General features: G+C 39.2%; 1 protein-coding gene across 9 annotated transcripts in view; it reads right to left on the bottom strand.

The window, feature by feature from the left end:
* LOC118349920 (uncharacterized) overlaps positions 1 to 22239 on the bottom strand; it is a 586341-nt gene that overhangs the window by 297795 nt on the left and 266307 nt on the right. For all 9 annotated transcript variants that reach the window (XR_007408488.1, XR_007408490.1, XR_007408489.1 and 6 more), the window contains exon 7: positions 1814 to 2014. Coding sequence is in view for 6 of the 9 variants with exons in the window: in XM_049106055.1 (XP_048962012.1) it covers positions 1814 to 2014 (201 nt within the window). In the remaining 3 variants the exon portion in view is untranslated. The remainder of the gene's footprint in view (positions 1 to 1813; positions 2015 to 22239) is intronic.

The raw sequence follows: 22239 nt of genomic DNA, 5'->3' as shown, positions 1-22239 counted from the left end.
ACCATGGCTCAGGAATAGTCAGGAGCAGGGCTTCCAGGAGAAGGAAATGTCCCACGTTAGGTGTGTAAAACATGGGATAGTGGTCTGAGTAATGGCTTCTGAACATAACAGATCCTAATTCCTGGAAACTGTACATGATCCCTTCTCTGGCAATGACTTTGCAGATGCACTTAAGTATCTTAAGGTGGGGAGATTATTCTGGATCATCCAGCTGAACCCTAAATGTACTCATAAGGACACTCCTACGAGGGAGGTAGGGGGAGAAGACAATGTGGCCATGGATGGAGATCCCAGAGGGAAGCCACCACAGGCCAAAGAAGCCACCAGAAGCTATTAAAGACAAGGAACAGATTCTCCCATAGCCCTTGTCAGGAGTGTGGCCCTGTGAACACCTAAATTTCTATTGTATTAAGCCACTAAATTTGCAGAAATTTGCTATGATGACCATTAGAAACAATACACAGGGAGCAAAGAATTACTCGCCAAGGGCTTTTGGGTATCACGATTACCAGTCTTGGTAAGAATGATTCAGATGAAGGCACCTCAGCTACAAAGAAATAGAAGTCCAAGCTGAAGCCACATAGGAAGAGTAGATTATTATACTAAGTAACTGAGCAAAAAAATAGGGAATGAGGCCCACGTAAAAGCCGCAACTGGGTCAATACAAAGTGGATGGAAGACCTGCAAACCATACCACCAAACAGTGACACACAAAGAACTGGGTCTGCATAGTACAGGAAACAATAAGAGATACAGCAACTTGGAGGTAATCATGGAGCCCCCAACTTCCTGGCCCCAGATAGTCACTTCGTTTTAAGTGCCCACTGGATATGGAAGAGAGGGATGGAGAACATTTACATGCACCCTGGTTCAGTCGAGATGCTCTCAGAAACTAGATCAGGACAAGAACCATCTAATCAAAGACTTCAGTGGATCCAGATATGGTACAATCAGGGAAATGAGATATGAAATGCTAAAAAGCTTACCATGTGCCCTTTAGTCAAGATGTAAAACTCAATGAGATCCATTTCAGGAGGGTAGGGGCAAGGTGTGATATCTCCAGTAACCAATACAACCCTACAAGCAGGGGACTGAACGAGCCACAGCTGGAGATGATAGAGGCCAGATAAAATAACTGGACGAAGGTGGCAGATTGGCAGATATTTAGAGGAGAAGGCAAGTAACTTGCACAGCAAATGAGTGATTAGTGGAGCATGGGGGTAGCAGATAAATGATGACATTAATTTTTCATTACCAGACTGGCAGGAAAAGATTATAGTAGAACAGAGAGAATAAGTGTGCCTCTAGCTATACTGAGTCTAAAATATTAGCGGATTGGGATGCCTGGGTGGCTCAGCGGTTGAGCGTCTACCTTTGACTCACGGTGTGATCCCAGAGTCCCAGGATCGAGGCCCACGTCAGGCTCCCTGCATGGAGCCTGCTTCTCACTCTGCCTGTGTCTCTGCCTCTCTATGTGTGTCTCTCATGAATGAATAAATAAAATCTTTTAAAAAAATTAAATACTAGTGGGTCATGCCAGGGGTGACATCCAGAAGACAACAGATGCTGGCATCTGAAGCTCAGAATGTTAAAAACGTTTGCACGTTCAAAAGTTGTCTGTAATGTGCTCTTTCACCTTCTTCCTCCTGATGCATTACTATGAAAGGAATCCAAAAAAGATCACAAAAATGTTAATATCCAAAATCAACATTTGTGAACTCTTCTCCTACCACCCACTCATAAGAGAAATCTCATGCTGGCAGCACTTAAAAGTAAAGAAGTGTTTCAAAGAACAGTAGAAAATAATTCTTACCATTAGCCTTTTCCCTCTTCTGACAGTGTTCAGGACATTTGATGGAATGGACAAAAGAGAACAACCATCCATGGACCAGAGTGGTGGAGAACGATGTTCGATGATGATCCCAGGGATGACCACATGATGGAAAAGATGGCACATTTGATGAATTTGCAGAGGACATCCAGTTAGACACTCCTGGAAGAACAAATGCAAATCCTATGGAAAAAAAAAAAAAACACAGTATATTCACTAATATGGACCACCTGGGAAAAGAAATGAGGGTGGAGGGAGGGCGGTGTGCTGGGTGGGGGGGGGGGCACAGAGGAGACACACACCGATTTATCTGCGAAAGTACAGGTATGCTTACCAGGTGCTTAAAGGATGCATTTGTGCCCTAGAGCTATAGAAGCTATGCTCCCCCCCACCAAAATGCTCAAGTGTACAGTGCTCTGCGGCAGAATGCTAGCCTGGAACCAGCTAAAAGGTAGAGGAAGGACCTTTGGACCACAGCAGTAATGAGAGGATGGTAAAACAGCACCTCTACCTTAGTGAGCTTTTGGACAAGAAAGACAAATATCCATAAGGAACAACTGCCACAACAAAAAGGACATCATAAAATATATGTAAATAAACAGACATGAGCAAATAGGCTTTATTTGTTAAGACCTATTACAGAAACACATCTCATGGTCTCCAATTGAACTCTGAAGGTCAAGGGACGTTTAGGGAAAGTGCTATTCCAGAAAAAAAGGGACATTAGCAGCAAAAGTCCAAAACATGCCCAACAATTAATCACATCACCTTACATTTGCATTGCATTTATATGAACACTGCTTCCTAACACCTCATCTGAACCCTAGCAGAGCTATGCATATGGTGATGCCTCCAAGATTTGACCATGGATTCACTCTGCTTTTGTTTATTAGGTGCCTACTTTATCAATCATATGGAGGAGAAATATAAACCTAATAATCCCTGCCCCTAGGAAGTTAAAAGCCAGTAAGATGGAAAATATAAAATACAGAAGTATAAAAATAGAAAGCAAAATGTAAATATAAAAATGGACAGGTAACAGTGAAGTAGCCTTATAAGGCAAGAAATGACAAAGCAAAATGAAGGTTATGAGTCTTTAAGCAAAGACAAGGTGGAAGTTGTGAGCTGAAGCTCAGGAGGAATGGATCAAAGACAAGGGAGCAGAAATGTGGGTGAAGGAGATACCAAAGGACTGGAACAAAAGAAGGCAGGAATGAGGCTGACATGATTGGAGTTAGAACACTACACACAGAAAATCAATCCTTCCTGCAAGAGAGAAGATGGTAAGGGCCAATGATGGGCTTTACACAGAACCACTGGAAATTTTAGACCAGAAATGAAACACAAAATATGGGCTTTAATCAGAAAGTTCCACCACCAAGACAAGACCGCATACCTGTCTCATAGAGACTAATTAGGAGGGGGTCATGATCTAGGCATAAAGCCATGAGTTCTTGATCAAGGAAGAAGCAAAGAAAGAGTTGAAGGAAAGACAGCTGGGGAGAAAAAAAAATACTAATGGCAACCAAAAGGTTTCAGTAACCATGTGGATGAAGAAAATAATGGGAAAGGGAAAAGATAAAAATTGTTTAGGATTACACTTCAGCTCCAAGAAGATTAAGGAGATGGCTAATAAGTCACTGGGAAGAAAGAAAATGGACACAAATTGAAAAGTGATTCTGCTATAGAGACGCCAAATTGGAGGTACAGATGGTATAACTTGAATGAAATCTCTTCTGGGGGGCAGGGGTAAGAGCAAATGTGTGCACTGTCACTGCTCTGGCAGGAAGCTGAATAAGGGCTATAATCTTAGAGAAACCATTTACAGAAAGAATTCAGGGGCTATGAGATGGAAAGGTTTTGGAATTTCTCAAACACATCACAGCTTCTGATTTTAGTGGCAAACTATTAGGAAAAATCCCAAACCAAAGAACTTGGAAATACTTCAGAGATGAGGCTGGGTTTATACCATGAACATATTTCTCAAAATATTTCAAAGACAAACATCTAACAAGCAATAGTCATCCTAAAATACCAAGCTCAATTTTATGGTTAGTAATGACAGCCAACAGCATTCGATGGAATTTCACTAAGAAAATAAGTTATGGCTAACTAATAATTTGATTTTACTCACTAATGCCATGACAAAAAAAAAAAATCAAAGCAATGTCACCAAAAGGTATGTAGAGTCTCATATTCTTACTAACTGCCCCCCCCCCATGACATGGACAATCATAATAATCTCGCACATATAGATTTTTGGTTTAAGACCGTAAACATTGTAAGCTCCAGGGTCAAAGGGCCAACGAAGGTTTCTGAAACTAAGAAGGTAAATTGAATATGGATTGTTTTCAACTTCTGGTAAGGAACACAAAGTTGGAGTCATTTCTACAACTGCGGTGACTGAGCGTTTCTGGCGTTGGTCGTTAATTGGAAGGGCAATGATACGGTTTCTGTGTACATATAAACACATGTAATAATCAAATCCTATCTTCCTGTTAAAGAGATCCTCATCATCATATTACAAACAAAAACATCACCCTGCTCTCCTGTCTCATTCCCTCCTCTGTCTGCAGTAAGACACCAAAAATAAAAGGAAAACCATTTTTTGAAATTAGAAAAACAAAGATGTCTAGTATTTGTTATTAATTTATTTAGTAATAATGACCAATTTATTTAATATTTATTATGTACCTAATACTATTCTAAGCCCTCAAATATTCTCACAAAACTCTATGCAGTAGCTACTGTTATCACCAACCCCATTTTACATAAGGAGAAACTAAGGCACAGAGAAAGTGAGGCGGTTGACCCAAAATTACATCCCTAGCATGTAGACTGCCAGGATTTGAATCTAAGCAGTAGGATTCCAGTGTCCTACACTCAATCTGCATGCTGTCTATCCTGTTTCTCAAATACATGCTCCAACACCATACCTTCTATTTAAAAAAAAAAAAAAAGTAAACTATTGTTTAAAGACAGTAAACATTGTCTATGACCTAAGTGTTTTTTGATTATTTCAAAAATCTCCAAGAGTACCAGATACAAACAAACCAAAATAGCCACACACATACACTTTCTGAAGACAGTTTAAATAAAAAGGATTCCACATGGATGCAGAAAATTTTGACCATTTAGGGTGACAAAAGACAATGAAATGAGATATATTGAAAGACAAGTTGTAAGCATCCACTCCCAAAAAAAGCAATTTCTCCTAAAAGACACACTTATCTACTTTTTAAAGTAGAGCTTGAAGTAAATACTATGTTACTTTTAAGATAACTTCAGGATTTATTCTGCACTTCATAAATCTTCCTTAAATCTTCCTTCTATCATCCCTAATTGAAATCTAAATCTCAGTTTAAAAGAATTACACAAGATCGAGTACATGATCATGATCATACAGGTTGAAATATCAATTTTTAATGAAAGTTGTCATATTACAAACAAAAACATTACCCTGCTCTCCTATCTCATTTCCTCCTCCATCTGCAGTAAGACACCAAAAATAAAAGGAAAACCATTTTTTGAAATTAGAAACACAAAGATGTGTAAAGAATAGATTTTAACTGAAGGCCTTCACAAGTAACAATCCAATTAATTGCAATTTTAATTTGCCTCACATTTCTCTGGATCAAATGTTCTCAATTGGCTACTTTTATCTAAGACATTTATTTTCAATGAAATAGTTTACTTCAAAACCAAAAGGAAAAAATTCCTCCATAGTTATTGAAAGGCAGAGAAAAAAGCAACTAAGGATTTTATTGATGAAATGCGATTTTCCATGTGTTCTATTTCAAATATGGGCAGAGGAAGAAATGATTTTGGGATCCAATCTTGCATGATCCTGTGATAATCCAGAATTGATAACATAGCACACAAGTATTAGATCACGTGGTCCTACCAGGACGAATCCAAATGGAGTTTTAGAAGTGAAGTGCTAGAAATAGCATTAAAAGCTTTATCAAGAGTTACAGGAAAGGGACACCCCAGGTGGCTCAGCCGTTTAGCACCATCTTCAGCCCAGGGCATGATCCTGGAGACCCAAGATGGAGCCCCATGTTGGGCTCCCTGCATGGAGCCTGCTTCTCCCTCTGCCTGTGTCTCTGCCTCTCTCTCTCTCTGTCTCATGAATAAATAAACAAAATCTTAAAAAAAAAAAAAAAAAAAAAGAGTTACAGGAGAGACTGGAAACCACCACAGCCCCATCATGTCTTTATTCATAGGTCCTAGTGAGCCCTTCCTTGAACACTATGGTTGGTATGGGGGATAAAACGGGAAATGTGGGTGGCCATGTTTCTCTCTTTCTGACCATACACGATCTAACAGCTCTTAATATCCACTGTAATGCCAATGTAGTTGAAAAAATACAAACAACAAGGAGTCTTTTAAACTCATTGTCAACGAGAACAACAGAAGCCAGAAAATCAGTACTTTAAAAAGAAACTACATTTAAAATATACCTTGAAATCAGCTCCTATAAATGACTCTGGGATTCCATGAAATCTTGGGACTTCTACGTACTTTAAAAATCTTAAGGACACTTGGGTAGCTCAGTCAGTTAAACATCTGGCTCTTGATTTCAGTTCAGGTCCTAATGTAACGGTCCTGAGATAGAGCCCTGTGTCAGGCTCCATATTCAGCAAGGAGTCTGCTTGAGATTCTCTCTCTCCTTCTCTTGTCCCTCCCACTGCTCTCATGCCTTCTCTCCAAATAAATAATTAAAAAAAAAAACTAAATAAAATAAAAATCTTAGCTGCTTAGATCTATGCCTACAAAAATTAAAAATAGCAGGTTGGCTTAACAGGTCATAGTTTCTTATTATTCCCCACTTCAGAAGTGTTTCTTAATGCCTCACCCCAACATAGAACAATCTAAGACTATCTTTTCCAAACCACATAAAACAGAAACTAGCACACAGGATAGCTGCTCATGAGTTCTCTAGGAAAAGATTCTGTGCTTAAAGTGTGAGACACATAGTATGCTATGGTCTTTCCCTCCTGGGGATGCACTGTATACATGAGTAAACTCAAGACTCTGAGAAGTCCACATAAACTTTGCAAAGTGTTGTCTACACTTATATGATAGAATGCATTTCAACAAATACTTCATGGGGGATTAAGAACTGAGCTTTTGAAAAGTTGCTCTAGGTTCCTGACCTCAGCATTAAATTTAAGAATTCATCCCCCAAGTTATCCTTAATCATAACAACACACATTCACAGCTCTGATGAGCAAGGCATATCTAACATCTCAGATTCCCTTACAGAAGGCTCTCATCCAGTCAAATTAATCTCTTCCCCATGTCCCCAACAGTTAATTGCCCTACTGTTTCGTTCAGACCATTCTCAGCGGTAAAATTTCTGCCTTCAATCATTTTATTCAACTTAAACCCCACCCAAATCCCTCCTGTGTCTCTTCCAACTAATGTTCCTTTCCTTGAATAGGTTATTCAAATAAAATAGCACTTGCTCAGGACTACCTAATACCTATATTTCATAATACAGATACTCATGTACATATTTGCTATACAGATATCTGGTCACCCAACCACCCAAGGATTGGCTGAGAATAGGCTCTAAAAGCTCTTAGTTTTTCCTTCATTGCCTAATATATAGTATTTTGCTTCAACAGAGTGGATACCCTATACATAAATGTTGATGGATTAGAAAACCCATGCCAGCAGCCATTCAAGTAATATTGCAATACTACACAGGTTTCGAGCATTAATTAACAGAATGACACCCGAATGACTCAAAACACTTAATTGTGCATATTTTTATCCTCCAGAAAATCTTTTGGCTTGGTTTAGATATTATCAACTTAGGTCTACAAATCAACATCTCAAAGGGATTCCTTAAGAATGACTTAATATACACAGACCACACTCAGACTTTGAAAACAGTGAGTAGCATTAGGATTTCCATGCCATCTGGGATCCTTAAGTCCATTCCTTACTCCTTAGTCTGCATATCAAAATCTGTAACTCCAGATATATTTATGTTGTATAAACACAAGACTTATTTGATTCCCTATCCAAGATATCCGTGTGGCCCTCTCCCTTTCAGGGGACCTCAGGTGATAAGAGCCTAGCTAAACATATAGCAACAATAAGTTATTCCCATCTCTATGGAAAAAATAAGTTCATTTGTAGCAGTATCCAATTTTAGCAAATCAAACAAGGAAACTCAGTGAAATCTGAGGTGCAGAGGATTCACAAAGAATGCTGGACTTCGAGGTAACTGGATAATACACCTGGAGGGAATATAATATGCATTTACCAGTCTGACATCTGAAAAACCACTCAGGAAAATGACTGGCCTAATAGTCAAATGTTACATTTTCTTAACCAGGTAAAAAGATCAATATACCATTATATATAGACCAGCTGAATCATTGCAAAAGCAGTTCATTATGTAATTCCAAAATTAGAATCACAGTTCTGCGGCTTACATTAAGGAGCATACAAACTTCCATAGGAAGTCATAGGAGGAGTAATTAAAACCCTGGAGCAAGTGATCCAGGTGCAAATCTTGAGTCCATTTCTTACTATAATCTGACTGGGGGCAAATTTCTTCTGCTTTTCACTGAGTTTCCTCAACTAACAAATGGGGATAAAGTAATGATCTACCCCATTATGTTGTTATTAAGTTTCAATTCGGTGATGCCAGGACACCCTTACGACATTGAGTAGTGCACACTATGCAATATATATTAACACTATTACATCCCTATGATCTAAGTAAAAAATTTAACTTAAAGGCTAGTACTGCAATTACTAAGTTAGGGCATATATAAACCTCCATCATGCTGCCCTTAATGTTAGACATGTTGTGTGGATTACTTATTGCAGATGCAACAGAAAGGACTTGCTATGGATATTTATTAGTAATCAATATTAGCAATCCCTAAGTCCTACATATACTTGCAGGGAAGGTAAAATTAGAACATTAGGCAAACATCATCACTGGGAAATCCATTAGGCAATTTAAATTACAATTTTGCTTTGGCCTTTGTGTGAAAGCTGTATGTTTGCACAGCACTATCATTAATTGATACACATCTACCATGTTTGTATCTTCACATGGGTTTAATATCATGTAGAAAACTTTGAACATGAACGATACTAACATTTTTCTCTTTCCTTGATGAAAGGAAAACTTACCAAAAAATTTGTTTTGGTTCTTTCATTTAACACATTAACGGATGCTTTATGTGAAAAACGTACACATTTTCATCTTATTACCCTAAAAAACTTAATACATCCACAAGTTCTTCCATTATGAATAAATGTAAATTATTTTAACAAAGTCTTAAAAGGTATCATTTGAGGAAAGAGCTCAAATTCAAACCTACTTGATAACATTTCTGGTTATTCATTATTTATTCTATCTTTCCTCATCTCTATTTCCTGTATTTTCTTTTAAAAAATTTTAAATAATCTCTATACCCAATGTGAGGATTAAATTTATAACCCTGAGATCAAGAGTCAAATCCTCTACTGATTGAGCCAGCCAGGGGCCATCGATATTTTTTAAGTCAACTCTAGGCCCAGCATGAAGCTTGAACTCACAATCCCAAGATCAAGAATCTCATGCTCTACCAACTAAGGAAGCCAAGTGCCCCCACACACACCTCTATGTCTTAATCCTTTCCTATCACTCACTATACCTCAAGATCATATTCTTTCTTATCTTTAAATCTCATACTTCCTTTGTATATAAGCTTTCAGTATTGTGATTCACTTTCTAGAAGTCTCATTTCTCCCCTTTTCCTTTGAGAAGAATCGCTTGTTGGTATTGAATGCTGATACAAAGTGAAATGACAATGTAAGCAGCTAAGATCCAGCTTCAAATCAGCTTGTTCAAGCCAATGCTGATTCTGTAAGGATATGCTCTCCCCTTCATAGAAGATGGTAAGACTTGATTTCCACTTACTATATTCTCCACACCACAGGGCTAAGGAACAAAACGGATTTAAATGATTAACATGCAAACTGAAAATAATTTTGAATTATAGCATACATTGAAAATTTTCTCATTATACATATAACATATGAAGCATAAGTTCTCATTATATTTATAATGACATATGCAATGAGATGTGTTTATTCATATATGGAACCTAAAGCAATTTTATATCTTCTATAATGAAATCTAGTGGTAACTATTATTTAAGAAAACGAAATTCTGAAATTTTATTTTGGTCTGATTAGCACATTCTTAGTATTATAAAACTACCTGAGTTTTGCAAGATGCCTGTGTGCCTTGTATATAAACATGCAAAAAGGCCCAGAAATCCCATACTATCTGCTGTCCTGGTTATTTCTATGTAGTAATACTGCTTAGAGATAATAAACAACATGTTAGCTTTCCAAGCAATGTTTGTTTTTAAAAGATCTTGGTATTTTTATTTAGAATTAGGGTTATAGTTCTCTTAAAAGTGAGCATAAGATCATCTAGCTGAAGTTCCTCCCTAAAATATATATTAACCATAGGGGACCCTGAGGACATGAATCCCTATCCAGAATTTGATATAAAGCTGATTTCATCTTTGAATCTACCTAAAAGTGGGATTAGTTAATGAAGAACTAAAAAGGACACAGAAATTGTTTTATCTAGCAGTATAAACACAGGAATTCAGCCTTAGCAATGAGGATCCACCAAAGAGGTGAGGAACAGGAGTCAGCTCTCTCTAGCCCCTCTGCCTTTCTGTCTAAAGGCTACTGGCTCCATTTGCTCACTATGCAAGCAGACGACCCCATATATGGCCTGTGGACCTGCTGGTAGCTAAATGGAATGGGTCTGACACCACTTCACCTTTCTTTACAGAGGTCACTGACCTCAATTTTCATAATGAATCGCTTTAGAAATGCATTTGTTTCTAAATACTCCAGAAGAGGTCAGATTGGTCTGAGATAGCACTTCCTTACTTAAAACTCACCCAGAGTGCCAGCTGTAGGTCAAATTGTGTGTGTCCCCTGTATTCCTCCAGGACACCTGCAAAATGACTTACCAAATCCTCTTCATCCCCCAACTATCCAATCTAGCGTAACCCTGTCCTTTCCCCATCCCCAAGGATCCCTCACTACAGAGGCTTACTCGGCCCAGCCTTCTCTGCTCTACATCTGACCAGCATTCCTTAAACACTGAGTAATACACAAAAGTTCACTCATACTCCAAGTTTTGACACAAGTTATTTTATTAAATTTTCAAAATATGTATCCAAACGTCACCAGGAATAAAGCCCTTAAGCTTGTACACGACTCTAAAGCCAAAATAAATTTATAAGACAAATTCCAGAAAAGCTATGAAACCAACACAGTGTAATAGTATTAATTGAATTAGATAGAGGAGGCCTGAGCTCACAGCCCAACTACAGTAGCAGGGAGGCGACAGCCAAGATGCTCCCAAGCCGAGAGGGCTTGCTCTACTCTGGCTAGCAGAGTGGTTCAATTCTCCCGCCACTTTTCCAATTAACCTATATCGGAAACGGATGTCACCTAGCCTAAACTTGGTGGAAACTCATCATTTATAAATCAATGGTTAGCCCAAACAACGACAATGACTGAAGAGCAGGCACAAATGTAAACACAGGTGTGTAAGTTCCCTGGGACGATCTTGTTACAACATTACCATCCAAGTGATTCAGCACCTATTTATGCCAGTTTATTATTGTTACCAAAATGAAAACACAAAGTTGTAGTGCCCTGGAAGAGAAGGAAGTCCCCCAGAGTATGTGCGCTGGACAGAAGTCTACACAACCCACTTAACGGACGAGGTTCCCCAGATACTCTCCTTCTTCCTGACCCCCAGTTCAGCTACCATATGGCAAAACAATAGGATGAGTGGATCCCTCCCAAGGAGCCAAGTCTTACTTTCCAAGAATATTCATCATATAAAAATAAATTCTTGGAAGAGACTACTACGTCTTTAATCCAAAGAGTATATTTTAAATTCTAGAATCCCAGCATGATGGGCAGAGAGAAAAGGAGGGGAGGAGGGGGAAAGAAAGCAGGGGAGGGCTGGGTCGCTCAGTCAGTTGAGTGTCTGCCTTCAGCTCAGGTCATGATCCTGGGGGTCCTGGGATGAGCCTTGTTATCAGACTCCATGATCAGCAGAGAGTCTGCCTCTCTCTCTCCCCTATCCCCTGCATGTGATCTCTCTCTTTCTCTTATTCTCTCTCTCTCTCTCTCAAATAAATAAAAAGTCTTAAAAAAAAAAAGAGAGAGTGGGCAGGAGGAAGCACAGGAAGGAGGGGAGCTGGAAGGATTTCTTTTGGGGGACAGTTTTTAGGAAAAACTGATTGAATTCCCATCGTTCCCTAGTGCACACACATTCCACACACTTCTTTTCATCCCTCAACCAATAGCCTTTTGATCCTTAATATCATTCCCACAGCAAATGCCAACCTGTGTGTGCCTGATGATGAGAACCCACATAGAGGCACACACACAGCGCAGCCTGTGCCCCACCTCAGGTCTACAAGCTTAGGTCTAAGTAGTTCAAAAGCACCAGCTCCTTCCTCCCCCTCCCCTTTTCCTTTCTCTAGAAAAGTACACATGGGTCCCAAAGGAAGTAGTAGCCCTAAAACAAGAAATGTGTCTATCATCTGCTGTAGCTGTGCAATCCCAAAGGCAGGACGCGTTCAGGCCAGGCCGGAGGAAGAGCAGTACATCCGTCCCCAGGAGGACTTGCACAGTCTCCGCCCAGCACGTCTTCACCTCAGCAGAAACAACTACATTCTCAATCAGTTTAACTCACCTCCCTTTTTCCCAGAGATCTACCACATGAGATTCGTTGTGAAGCCAGTGTCTTTCAAGAAAACCAAACTGCAACGAGATGATCATCATTGATCACAGGGCCAGGCATTAGTGCAAACTCAGATCGTGCCAGTCACGTGCCACACAGGGGCCCTACCTCTGTTTCCACCTTTGGTCTCACAACACTGAGGTATGTGGGATTACTACAAGGGATAGTGCTGTCGCTGTTTCAGTATCCACACACACTGTTCTTCTAAGCTGAAACATTTAAAACTATTGTCCCCAAAAGGTCATTAGTGTGCCCTGGCACAGAAGTCATCTATAATTGACATGTGGTTGGGCACCTGGGTGGCTCAGTGGTTGAGCATCTGCCTTCAGCTCAGGGTGTGATCCCAGGGTCCTGGGATCGGGTCCCACATAGGGCTCCCTGCAGGGAGCCTGCTTCTCCTCTACCTGTCTCTCTGCCTCTCTGTGTCTCCCACGAATAAATAAATTAAAACTTAAAATAAATAAAGACTCTCATCTCCAATCAAGCTTACATTTTGAGGAACTGGAGGTCGAGACATTGACAGATGAATTTGGCAGGGGGGGAGGGGGTGGGGTGGGGGGGGACACACAACCCCATAACTGACACCCCTATTCCAATGCCACATCAGTTCAAGAAACAGGACACTGGAAGCCCTTGTATGAGTCCCTCCCAGGTCACAGCCTTTGTCTGGCAGGGGTAGCCCCTCCAATGGCTTTTGCTTTCCAACTTTTGATAATTTTACCAACTTTATTTGATGTTTCTAAATCTATACTTTTTTTTTTAACAGAACCATTTAAAGCAATAAATTAACCTCTGAGTAGTGCTATAGCTGCATCCCTCAGTCTTTGATACCCGAGGCATGCATTATTGACACTTCCAAATACACCCTTTGACCTGTGGGTTTTTTAGAAGTGAACTGTTCAATTTCCAAATGTGGGGGAATTTTCTAGATGCCTTTCTGTTACTAACATCTGCCTTAATTTTGCTGTTGTCAGAGAACATACTTGGTATAATTTCAATCCCTGTTACAGTAGAGAAGCCTGTTTGATGGCTCAGCACATCAACTTCACATTTAGAATGTTAATAGTAGCATATTTTGACAGAGCTGCATTCACTATGGCCACATGAATTAAAAATATCAGTCACTTATAGGATTGCATAAGTAAACAGAAGCAAGCCAACAACAAAATTTATTTAATGAGGTGAGAATTCGGTTTCTACTTGGGGAAAATGGACAAAGTATTTATTTTTAGTTGCCAAAATATTTTTTTTTTACCCAAATCACTAACAGACTGAAAGTAGTATAATCCTATCTTAGAATTATACAAAATTTTAAAACTTTTTATACAATTTCTAAACTGATTATTCATACAACTTCTAAACCAAATACTAATCACTCTGCTTCTAAGAGACACATTCTAGGTGTTATCAATAGATCAGTAACAACCTTCCTTAAAACTTACCCTGGGTCAAAGTGAACTGGACTAGGACTTGAGATTTTTTTTTTCTTAAGAAATATCCGGAAAATGATTGTCCAATATCAACATTCATATATCAAAGTTATATAAAATAAAACTGTAAACCTTTTCTTCAAAGATTTCCAAATAGAAGGGAAACAAAGCTATAAAACCACTTGATTTCCAAAAAAGGATGTTAACTTTAAAATACTGCAAAATTGGGATGCCTGGGTGGCTCGGTGGTTGAGCACCTGCCTTTGGCTCAGGGGGTGATCCTGGAGTTCCAAGATCGAGTCCCACATCAGACTCCCTGAATAAAGCTTGCTTCTCCCTCTGCTCCTGCCTCTGCCTTTGCCTCTGTCTCTGCCTCTCTCTGTCTCTTTTTCTCTCTCTCTCATGAATAAATTTTTTTTTCTCATTATTAAAAAAAAATATTTTTCTCATTATTAAAAAAAAATACTGCAAAATTTCTAAAAATGAAAACACCTAATGCTTATGGCCTTTCTTTAGTAAAGACTATTTAGTAAAGTATTGTTCCCCCAAAGCTATTTAAACAGCACAATTCAGAAGTAAACCTTATTTATGTGAGTTCCCAGTCACGGATTTGACCCACATAATTTAAGTTATATAAATCAAAACAGCGAGGCAACATTCTGGAAGGCAGGGTCTTCCATTATACAGTTTTTCAGCTTGAAGATAAACATGAACTAAAAGCAGCATAAATGTTTCCTGGATGCTTTTTGTCACACAGCTAAGTAGAGAGGCTTTCTAATGTCCAATTTTTAAATTGCTCCAAAAATGATTTCCGTAAATACTATGGAAATAGCATGATTAGGGCCAAAGTAGAGCATGCTAACTGCTCACATGTTTGCAATCACCTTTTAAAAGAAGACTCCATAGACGCACCTTCTGGGGTCGCTGCATTCCAGCCTGCAATTAGTAATATTGTGTGCACAGAGCTGGTGGCTGGACTATGCTCATACTAGTTCAAACATTCCTCTGCTGAGCCTGTGTTAATGAAAATTCTCCTTTCCAAAGATTCTTTTGGACCATTCTTACAGAAATCTTGTAGCAGAGCCAGCAAACGGCCTCATGCAGATCTGCAACTGTACATTTTTCAGGCATTACACGAGATTTTCTTATACAGTTCCCTATTAAAATGGTTTAAATTCCAAACCAAGCCTTGGGAAACAGAGCAGACACTATCTTGAGCCCTTCTACAGCATCTGGCAATGGGGTGAGAGAACTGAAATGAACAAACAAAAGTAGTTTTCAGCTCTTAAGTTGGAGAAGCAAATTAATCCCTACTATGGGAACAAGGAATAAAGCCTTTTGTTATCATTGATCGTGAAATGTTCTTATGACAATTTTGATTTTACCAAATTAGGTTTTGGCCATAGCCTGCAGGTATTTCCCTGTTGCATTCTGGATTAATCCTCCTTTATAGCTGACTCCTGTCAAAATGACAAAGGAGAATTGATTTCTTTCGGTGAGGTATCCTTATCAATGGAAACTTGTATGCATTGATTGATGGGGTGTTAGAGGAAAGGACCATTAATTGATTTGTAATAAATAAAGCACAATCTCCACTTATGACTAGCAATTGATAAAGGCAGCTTTTTCTTCATTGGTAAATTTCTTTATACTAAAACGTATGAAAGCAGTCCAACTCAACCATTACTCAACTTATTAATGTAACAGCTTTATTCACACAATTCCCACTGACACAGCCCAAAAGAAAGGTCGCTCAGCATGGTCATCATATTAAATACGTAAAAAATTTTAAAGTCAAATGGAAACTGTCATTTAAAGTTACAACGTGGTGTAATGGAAAACCCTGTGGCTCTGCAATCAGATGATCTAAATTCGAATTCCAGCTTGGCATTTATTAAGTATTTTAGTAAAGTTGTCTGGGTCCTGGTTTTCTCCTTCCCAAACTTTGCAAACCTCCATACATTGCAGAATAATTGTAATAAATGAGCAAACCATATAAAATGTATGATACATAGCAAAAAGTGCTAAATAGCCAGTTTTACTAGTATTATTGTTTAGAGCAAAATGTTAAGAGTAACCAATTTTCTCATTTCTGCATATCCATATTAACAAAGCAAAGTAGAAATTCCACTGATTGGGCTTTCTCTAGAGCTCTTTTTTTTTTTTAACTTAGGGGGGAAAATACTTTTTTTTCAAAAATAAAATTGTGTTATTACAATATTCTTAATACAATGGCTTTCATGTTGTTGATTTTGCTTTCACAAAGGAAGTGAAAGTGACTCTAGATTTTTAAAGTGCATTTATAATATTTAGGAATATCTTCCAAAGGTCTTCTAATTACATGGATGTTAACTATTCTGAATTTATAATAATAAACACATCTCACTGCTCCTGAGGAGGTAGGACATTGGCAAAAATGAGATGAGGCACCAAAAGGCCATGTGTATGCAATGTGGACTCAAACAGAAGTTAATTGCTCTTATATTTCCCTTCTTATAAATACTGATGGAGAAACAAAATTGATGCCATAAGACTGAAGATGAGGAAGATGAATGTTCCCCCTGTCAAAAAGACAGAGAAGAAAGAGAGAGATCTCAATAATACACTGTATTGTATACAGTATGATAGACTATATCCCCTATGCTGTATTTTTCCTCCCTGTGACTTCTTTTAAAATTGGAAGTTTGTTCCTCTGCATCCCCTTCACCATGTCACCCATCCTCCCATCCCTCTCCCCTTGGCAACTACCAGTTTATTATCTCTATATTTAGGTGTCTATCTTTGTTGTTATTTTGTTAGCATCAACATATAAGTGAAATCATATCATATTTATCTTTCTCTGTCTAGCTTAATACATTTAGCATAATACCCTCGAGGTCCTCCACATCACAAATAGCAAGATTTCAATCTTTTCATGGTTGAGTAATATTCCACTGTATCTATACCAAATTTCCTTTCATTAGTTTTTATTTAAGAGGCTCAACGTGAGGCTTGAACTCATGACTGTGAGATCAAGAGTACATGCTCTACTGACTGAGCCAGCCAGGCACCCTCACATTTTCATCTACCAATGGACATGTAGGTTGCTTCCATACTTTAGCTATTGTAAATAACACCACAACTGACATAGGCTTTACCATTTTTAATAAATCACCTAGATGAAGCCAAAGAAGGAATATTTATGTTTTAAGACAGCTAAATAAAAACTATTATTGGTATTGTGCATTATTTTCCCCCAAAATACCTTGATAGACACAATGACTCTTGTACAACTATTCAGTAAGTTAAAACACTTAGTTTTCCATTTTACAAATGAGGAAACAGAGACATTGTAGAAAATTACTATTTTCAAATAATAAAGCTAGAGTCAGGATTTAACCTCAAGTCTTTTGACTTCACATTTTGACCAAAACCTGAGATAGGCAACAACCACAGATGCAGGATCCTAACAGGCCTTGACAAGCAACAGTGAAAGGAAACATCGGAGAAATGCCATAAAATAGAGTCCCAGTGTGTTCTTATGGGTAACACTTTGTCACATGGGCATTTTTAAACGTTTAACTCAATGAGACGTCTGAGTTGGTAAATTTGCTAATCCAGCCAAGCTGATTATCTAGAGTAAAAATGATCTTGGTCCCCCTTCTCTCTGCTGGTCACAAACTACCCAGACAATAGCATTCAACATTCTGGGTAGATTATAAAAAGGATAGAGGATAACTAGAAAACAGTTATCATGATGGTACAGAACAGGAAATGAGATCATATGAAGAATACTTGAAGGAATTATAGGGTGTTAAACTAGAGAAAGCACAACTATTGAAAGGAAGAAAAGACCAATGGATGTCTTCAAAATATACGTCATATGTTATTTTATGTGTCACAGGAGAGAATGAATTACACAATTCAATAATATATTAGAGTTTGAGCAGAGGGAAGTGAGACCCATCACTATGGGTGATATAAAAGAAGAAATTAAAGGAATTCAGTCTTAAGCAATCAGAGCAGCTGTGTTGGTTTTCCAATGTGGAAATGCTACAGCTCACATAGGCAGGCAATCAAGGAGTGCTGGATATGAAGTATGAGTAGGAGCAAACAAGGAAAAGCTGGTACCCATCTCTCTCACCAACTCCAATATAAAAGACAAGGTGGGGATCCCTGGGTGGTGCAGCGGTTTAGCGCCTGCCTTTGGCCCAGGGCGTGATCCTGGAGACCCGGGATCGAATCCCACATCAGGCTCCTGGTGCATGGAGCCTGCTTCTCCCTCTGCCTATGTCTCTGCCTCTCTCTCTCTCTCTCTCTCTCTCTCTCTCTCTGTGACTATCATAAATAAATAAAAATTTAAAAAAAAAAAAAAAAAAAAAGACAAGGTGGACCTGCAGGAAAAGGTGGCACCTTCAGCTCAGAGCTGCATACTTTGTCCAGGACCCAGAAAAGCCAATGGAGGAAAGGATGCACGAAGTGGAGCAGGGGAGACCCAAATGCATCCCCACACCAGCACTGAAGGCCAGAGACGAACAACAATGTAAGTGAGCTGCAGTGTCTGGCTTCCAACAGACCTTCAGAGCATGAAAACTGGATGTTCCTTCATTTTACCTCCAAAACCTTGTACAAACTTCTCTCATGACCAACCCTAACCAAGAACCACATAAGGGGGTTGCACCACTGTGCAAAAGAGGGATTCTGGGAATTACGGTTTCAGCATAGCAAACTGGGTACAGTGCAAAGTCAACAAAAAGGGACACTTAGATTTCCGACCAGCACAGACACATGAAGCACCCAAAGACTCTAGAAAGTAGTGGACTCTCTAGAGAATTATCACTAGAAAAAGTGATTCATCCATCAGATGTGATTATTTAAGATCCTTTCCTACCCACGGGGTACCATTATTCTACTGCAAGGCATAGGTTGGTTTAAAAAACATATTTTGAGAGTAAATGCTCATAGTGTAGGCATGTAGTGTCTATACCATTATACAAAACAATCATGGATGGGGCGCCTGGGTGGCTCAGTTGGTAAAACATTCCTTTCTTGGTTTTGGCTCAGGTCATGATGTCAGGGTCATGGGGTCAGCCCCATGTCAGGCTCCACACTCAGCACGGAGACTACTGAAGACCCCCTGTCCCTCTCCACCACTCTACCTTCTCACTCTCTCTCATGCTAATAAATAAATAAATCTTTAAAAAAAATCATGGAAACAAATTCAGAGTTCTAAGTTTTAGAGATCAATAGTGATTTATAAACTTAAAAAATATTCACAATATCCATAAATGAATATGATTTTTTTCATTCAAGTGTTATACATTCTAGACTCCCAACAGCATGGGTAGCACATATGAAAAGTATATTATTGCTTAGAACATAGAAAACCCAATAACATCCCTAATACAAGGAGGCAGGAACAATAACATCTTGCCAAGCTTTCAATTCACTGGGGCTGGGGCAAAACCCTCTCCTTCCTCAACACTCCTTCCAACGGAACTCCATCAGGGGGCATCATTTCTCCTGTTCCTGCCCTACATCTAAGAGTCTGATACAACAAGAGGAGGAATCACAGAGGCAGCTTGCATCAAGAACATGTAAGTCCTGCTAAGGAGCTTGTTCCTCATTCTAGTCCTGACCAAGTGCCAGTCAAGCTCAGACTTGCAAGATCAAAAGTTAGAGACACTCATCCAAGTCAACCAAATGGAAGGTTATTGCAGCCTACCAGCACGACAAACACCATGAGAAATTCTCCAAATAACGAAGGAAAGACCTGTAGGAGAACATATGTTTAATTGCCTACACCAGTAACTTTTGAACTTGTAAAACTGTACATGCCCTTTGGCATCAAACTTGTTTCAACCTTCATATCACTGTTTCTCCTACCCAACTAATTCACAGCCACTGAGGTTTTTGCCCTGCGAGATCTTAAGCTTCAGAACTTTTATAAACCACTTTACATGCCAGATGGCGTTTTGCTTTTATTCATCTTAAAATGTGTCCCATCTTCTATTTCTGACTTGTCCCAGTAGTTTTCTTTGTCCCAACTTCCGCTTCCGGTGATCAACCACTAAAGGCAAAACTCACTAGGTAAACAGCCTTGGTGGGAGTTAGGGTGGGGGGGTTACTTAAACACCACCAAAGTCTAGTAGTCGAGGTTTGTGGTAGTTTCCCACAAGATTTAGTCTAACAGCTTACACTGGAACAGTTCAAATACCTCCTGCTAGTGGCATTGCACCAGCTCATGCCATATGTACAGGAGCCACCCGCCAATGCATTCGATGCCAGCAAGAATCCGTAGATTAATGAAATTCTCCACCAGTGCTGCAGACATGCCTGCAGCTTTATTTCTCTTAACATGATATTAATGCATTTCAGGCTCCAAGTTTATGGCCTCTGAATTTTTTTTTTTTTTGATGGCTAAGTTACGCCTACCAAGACAACCTAACATCCAGACAGCAACCCCAAGGGCAATGTGAGGAGGATTTTCTGATTATGTCATCAAACAGGAAACCTCACAGAGACTCTAGGATTAATGTATTTTCCACTGGAGCTGAAAGCAGGCAGAAAGTAGTCACTAGAAGGGAGAGAGGGAGGGGAAAATGTTGGTAGGGGTGGAGGTGGTGTCTTGAATATGACATTTAAAGAAGTAACTCACATTTATTCACATCTTAAGCCTCCAAGCAAATAAAGATTTTAAGACTTCAGTTGAATGTGGTAATAAGCAAATTATGTAAGCACTGGATGTGAATGTACCCCACAAAGAGTTTCTCTAGACCATGGCACCATTCTTGCTCCAGATGGCATGGAAAATAATTTATAAATGACAAAAGTTCAATGGGTGTATGGCAGCTGTTCAGTTGCAGCTCTCCGGCCACCCACTTCAGTAGAACGGAGAGCTTTCAATCAACTCTTGTCTCTCGGAGGGCCTTCAAACAGCATCAGAACATGTGGACAATATGTTCTCAGAAAGGAGCTGGCCAAATATGAAAGATCAGAAAATCAAGTTAAGTAGAAATGGAAAATACAAATACATAACATTTTCTCCAAAACCCAGAATACCAAGTAGGGAATAAGAACACAGAACTTTTGAATTTTCACAAGCAAACTTGGCACCATCTCCTTTTTCTTCCCCTCTCCCCTAGAGGTACTCACAGGCTTTCCTCACACAGAATGAAGTGGATGAAGGATTTAAACAGTACTTAAAAAACAAACAAACAAACAAACAAAAAAACAGCCAATATTCTGCTTTCCTCTCTCCCTTCATTCATTCCTATCACCCCTGACATTAAAAAAAAAGCCTGCCAGCTTATCATGGCCAACTGCTACTTTGCAGCCTAGTAGCACCCACATTATATTTGTGTTCCAAGCCTCCAAGCAACACAAACAAATCTTAAAGGTCCACCATAGGAGCACCTGGGTGGCTCAGTGGCTGAGCATCTGCCTTCAGCCCAGGTCATGATCCCACCGTCCTGGGATTGAGTCTCACAACGGGCTCCCGCAGGAAGTCTGCTTCTCCCTCTGCCTATGTGTCTGCCTCTTTTTGTGTCTCTCATGAATAAATAAAATCTAAAAGAAAAAAAAGTTCACCATATTGCAAAATAAAATGAACAGGAAGGGCAGCTTTTGCTCAGTTGCTATTCAAGCCTAGGTAAGTCATTCACAAAGAGAAAGGTGAATGCAGAGGATAATGTTCACTAAATTCTTGGAGTACACCAAACTGATTTATAAAACCACTGAACAAACCTGAACAATTGGACGCTTCTGAAACATCCGATTTCAAGCATGACAACAGAACAGGTGAGGTTATAAATTAAGCAGAGAAAACTTTTACGATAGTAAATATTGTGACGCCATCTGCTAAACAGAATCTTTAGAATATACTCTGACTGACCACAAAAGCTAAGTGCTAATCTGATCAAGTTGGAGCTGGATAGAGTGCGCAAATGATGATAAACAGCTGGCACCCTTCTTTGTAAGCTCCCAAACTCAGAAAACTAAGATGGTGTGACTGGAAGGCACCAACCTACCCCTCCATTCCAATGTCAGTCCTCTCCATAGTTAGATCTCTTAAAGGAGGGGACCATCCAGGGCCACCAAGATAAATAATGTTCCTGCACCCTGGCAATATCATGGGGTTAGGATGTTAAGAAAAAAAAAAAAAAGAAAAGAAACCAGAACATCATAAC

Source organism: Canis lupus, chromosome 35 (assembly GCF_003254725.2).
Source record: "Canis lupus dingo isolate Sandy chromosome 35, ASM325472v2, whole genome shotgun sequence".
NCBI lineage: Eukaryota > Metazoa > Chordata > Mammalia > Carnivora > Canidae > Canis > Canis lupus.
This window is presented reverse-complemented; position numbering and strand designations above follow the sequence as displayed.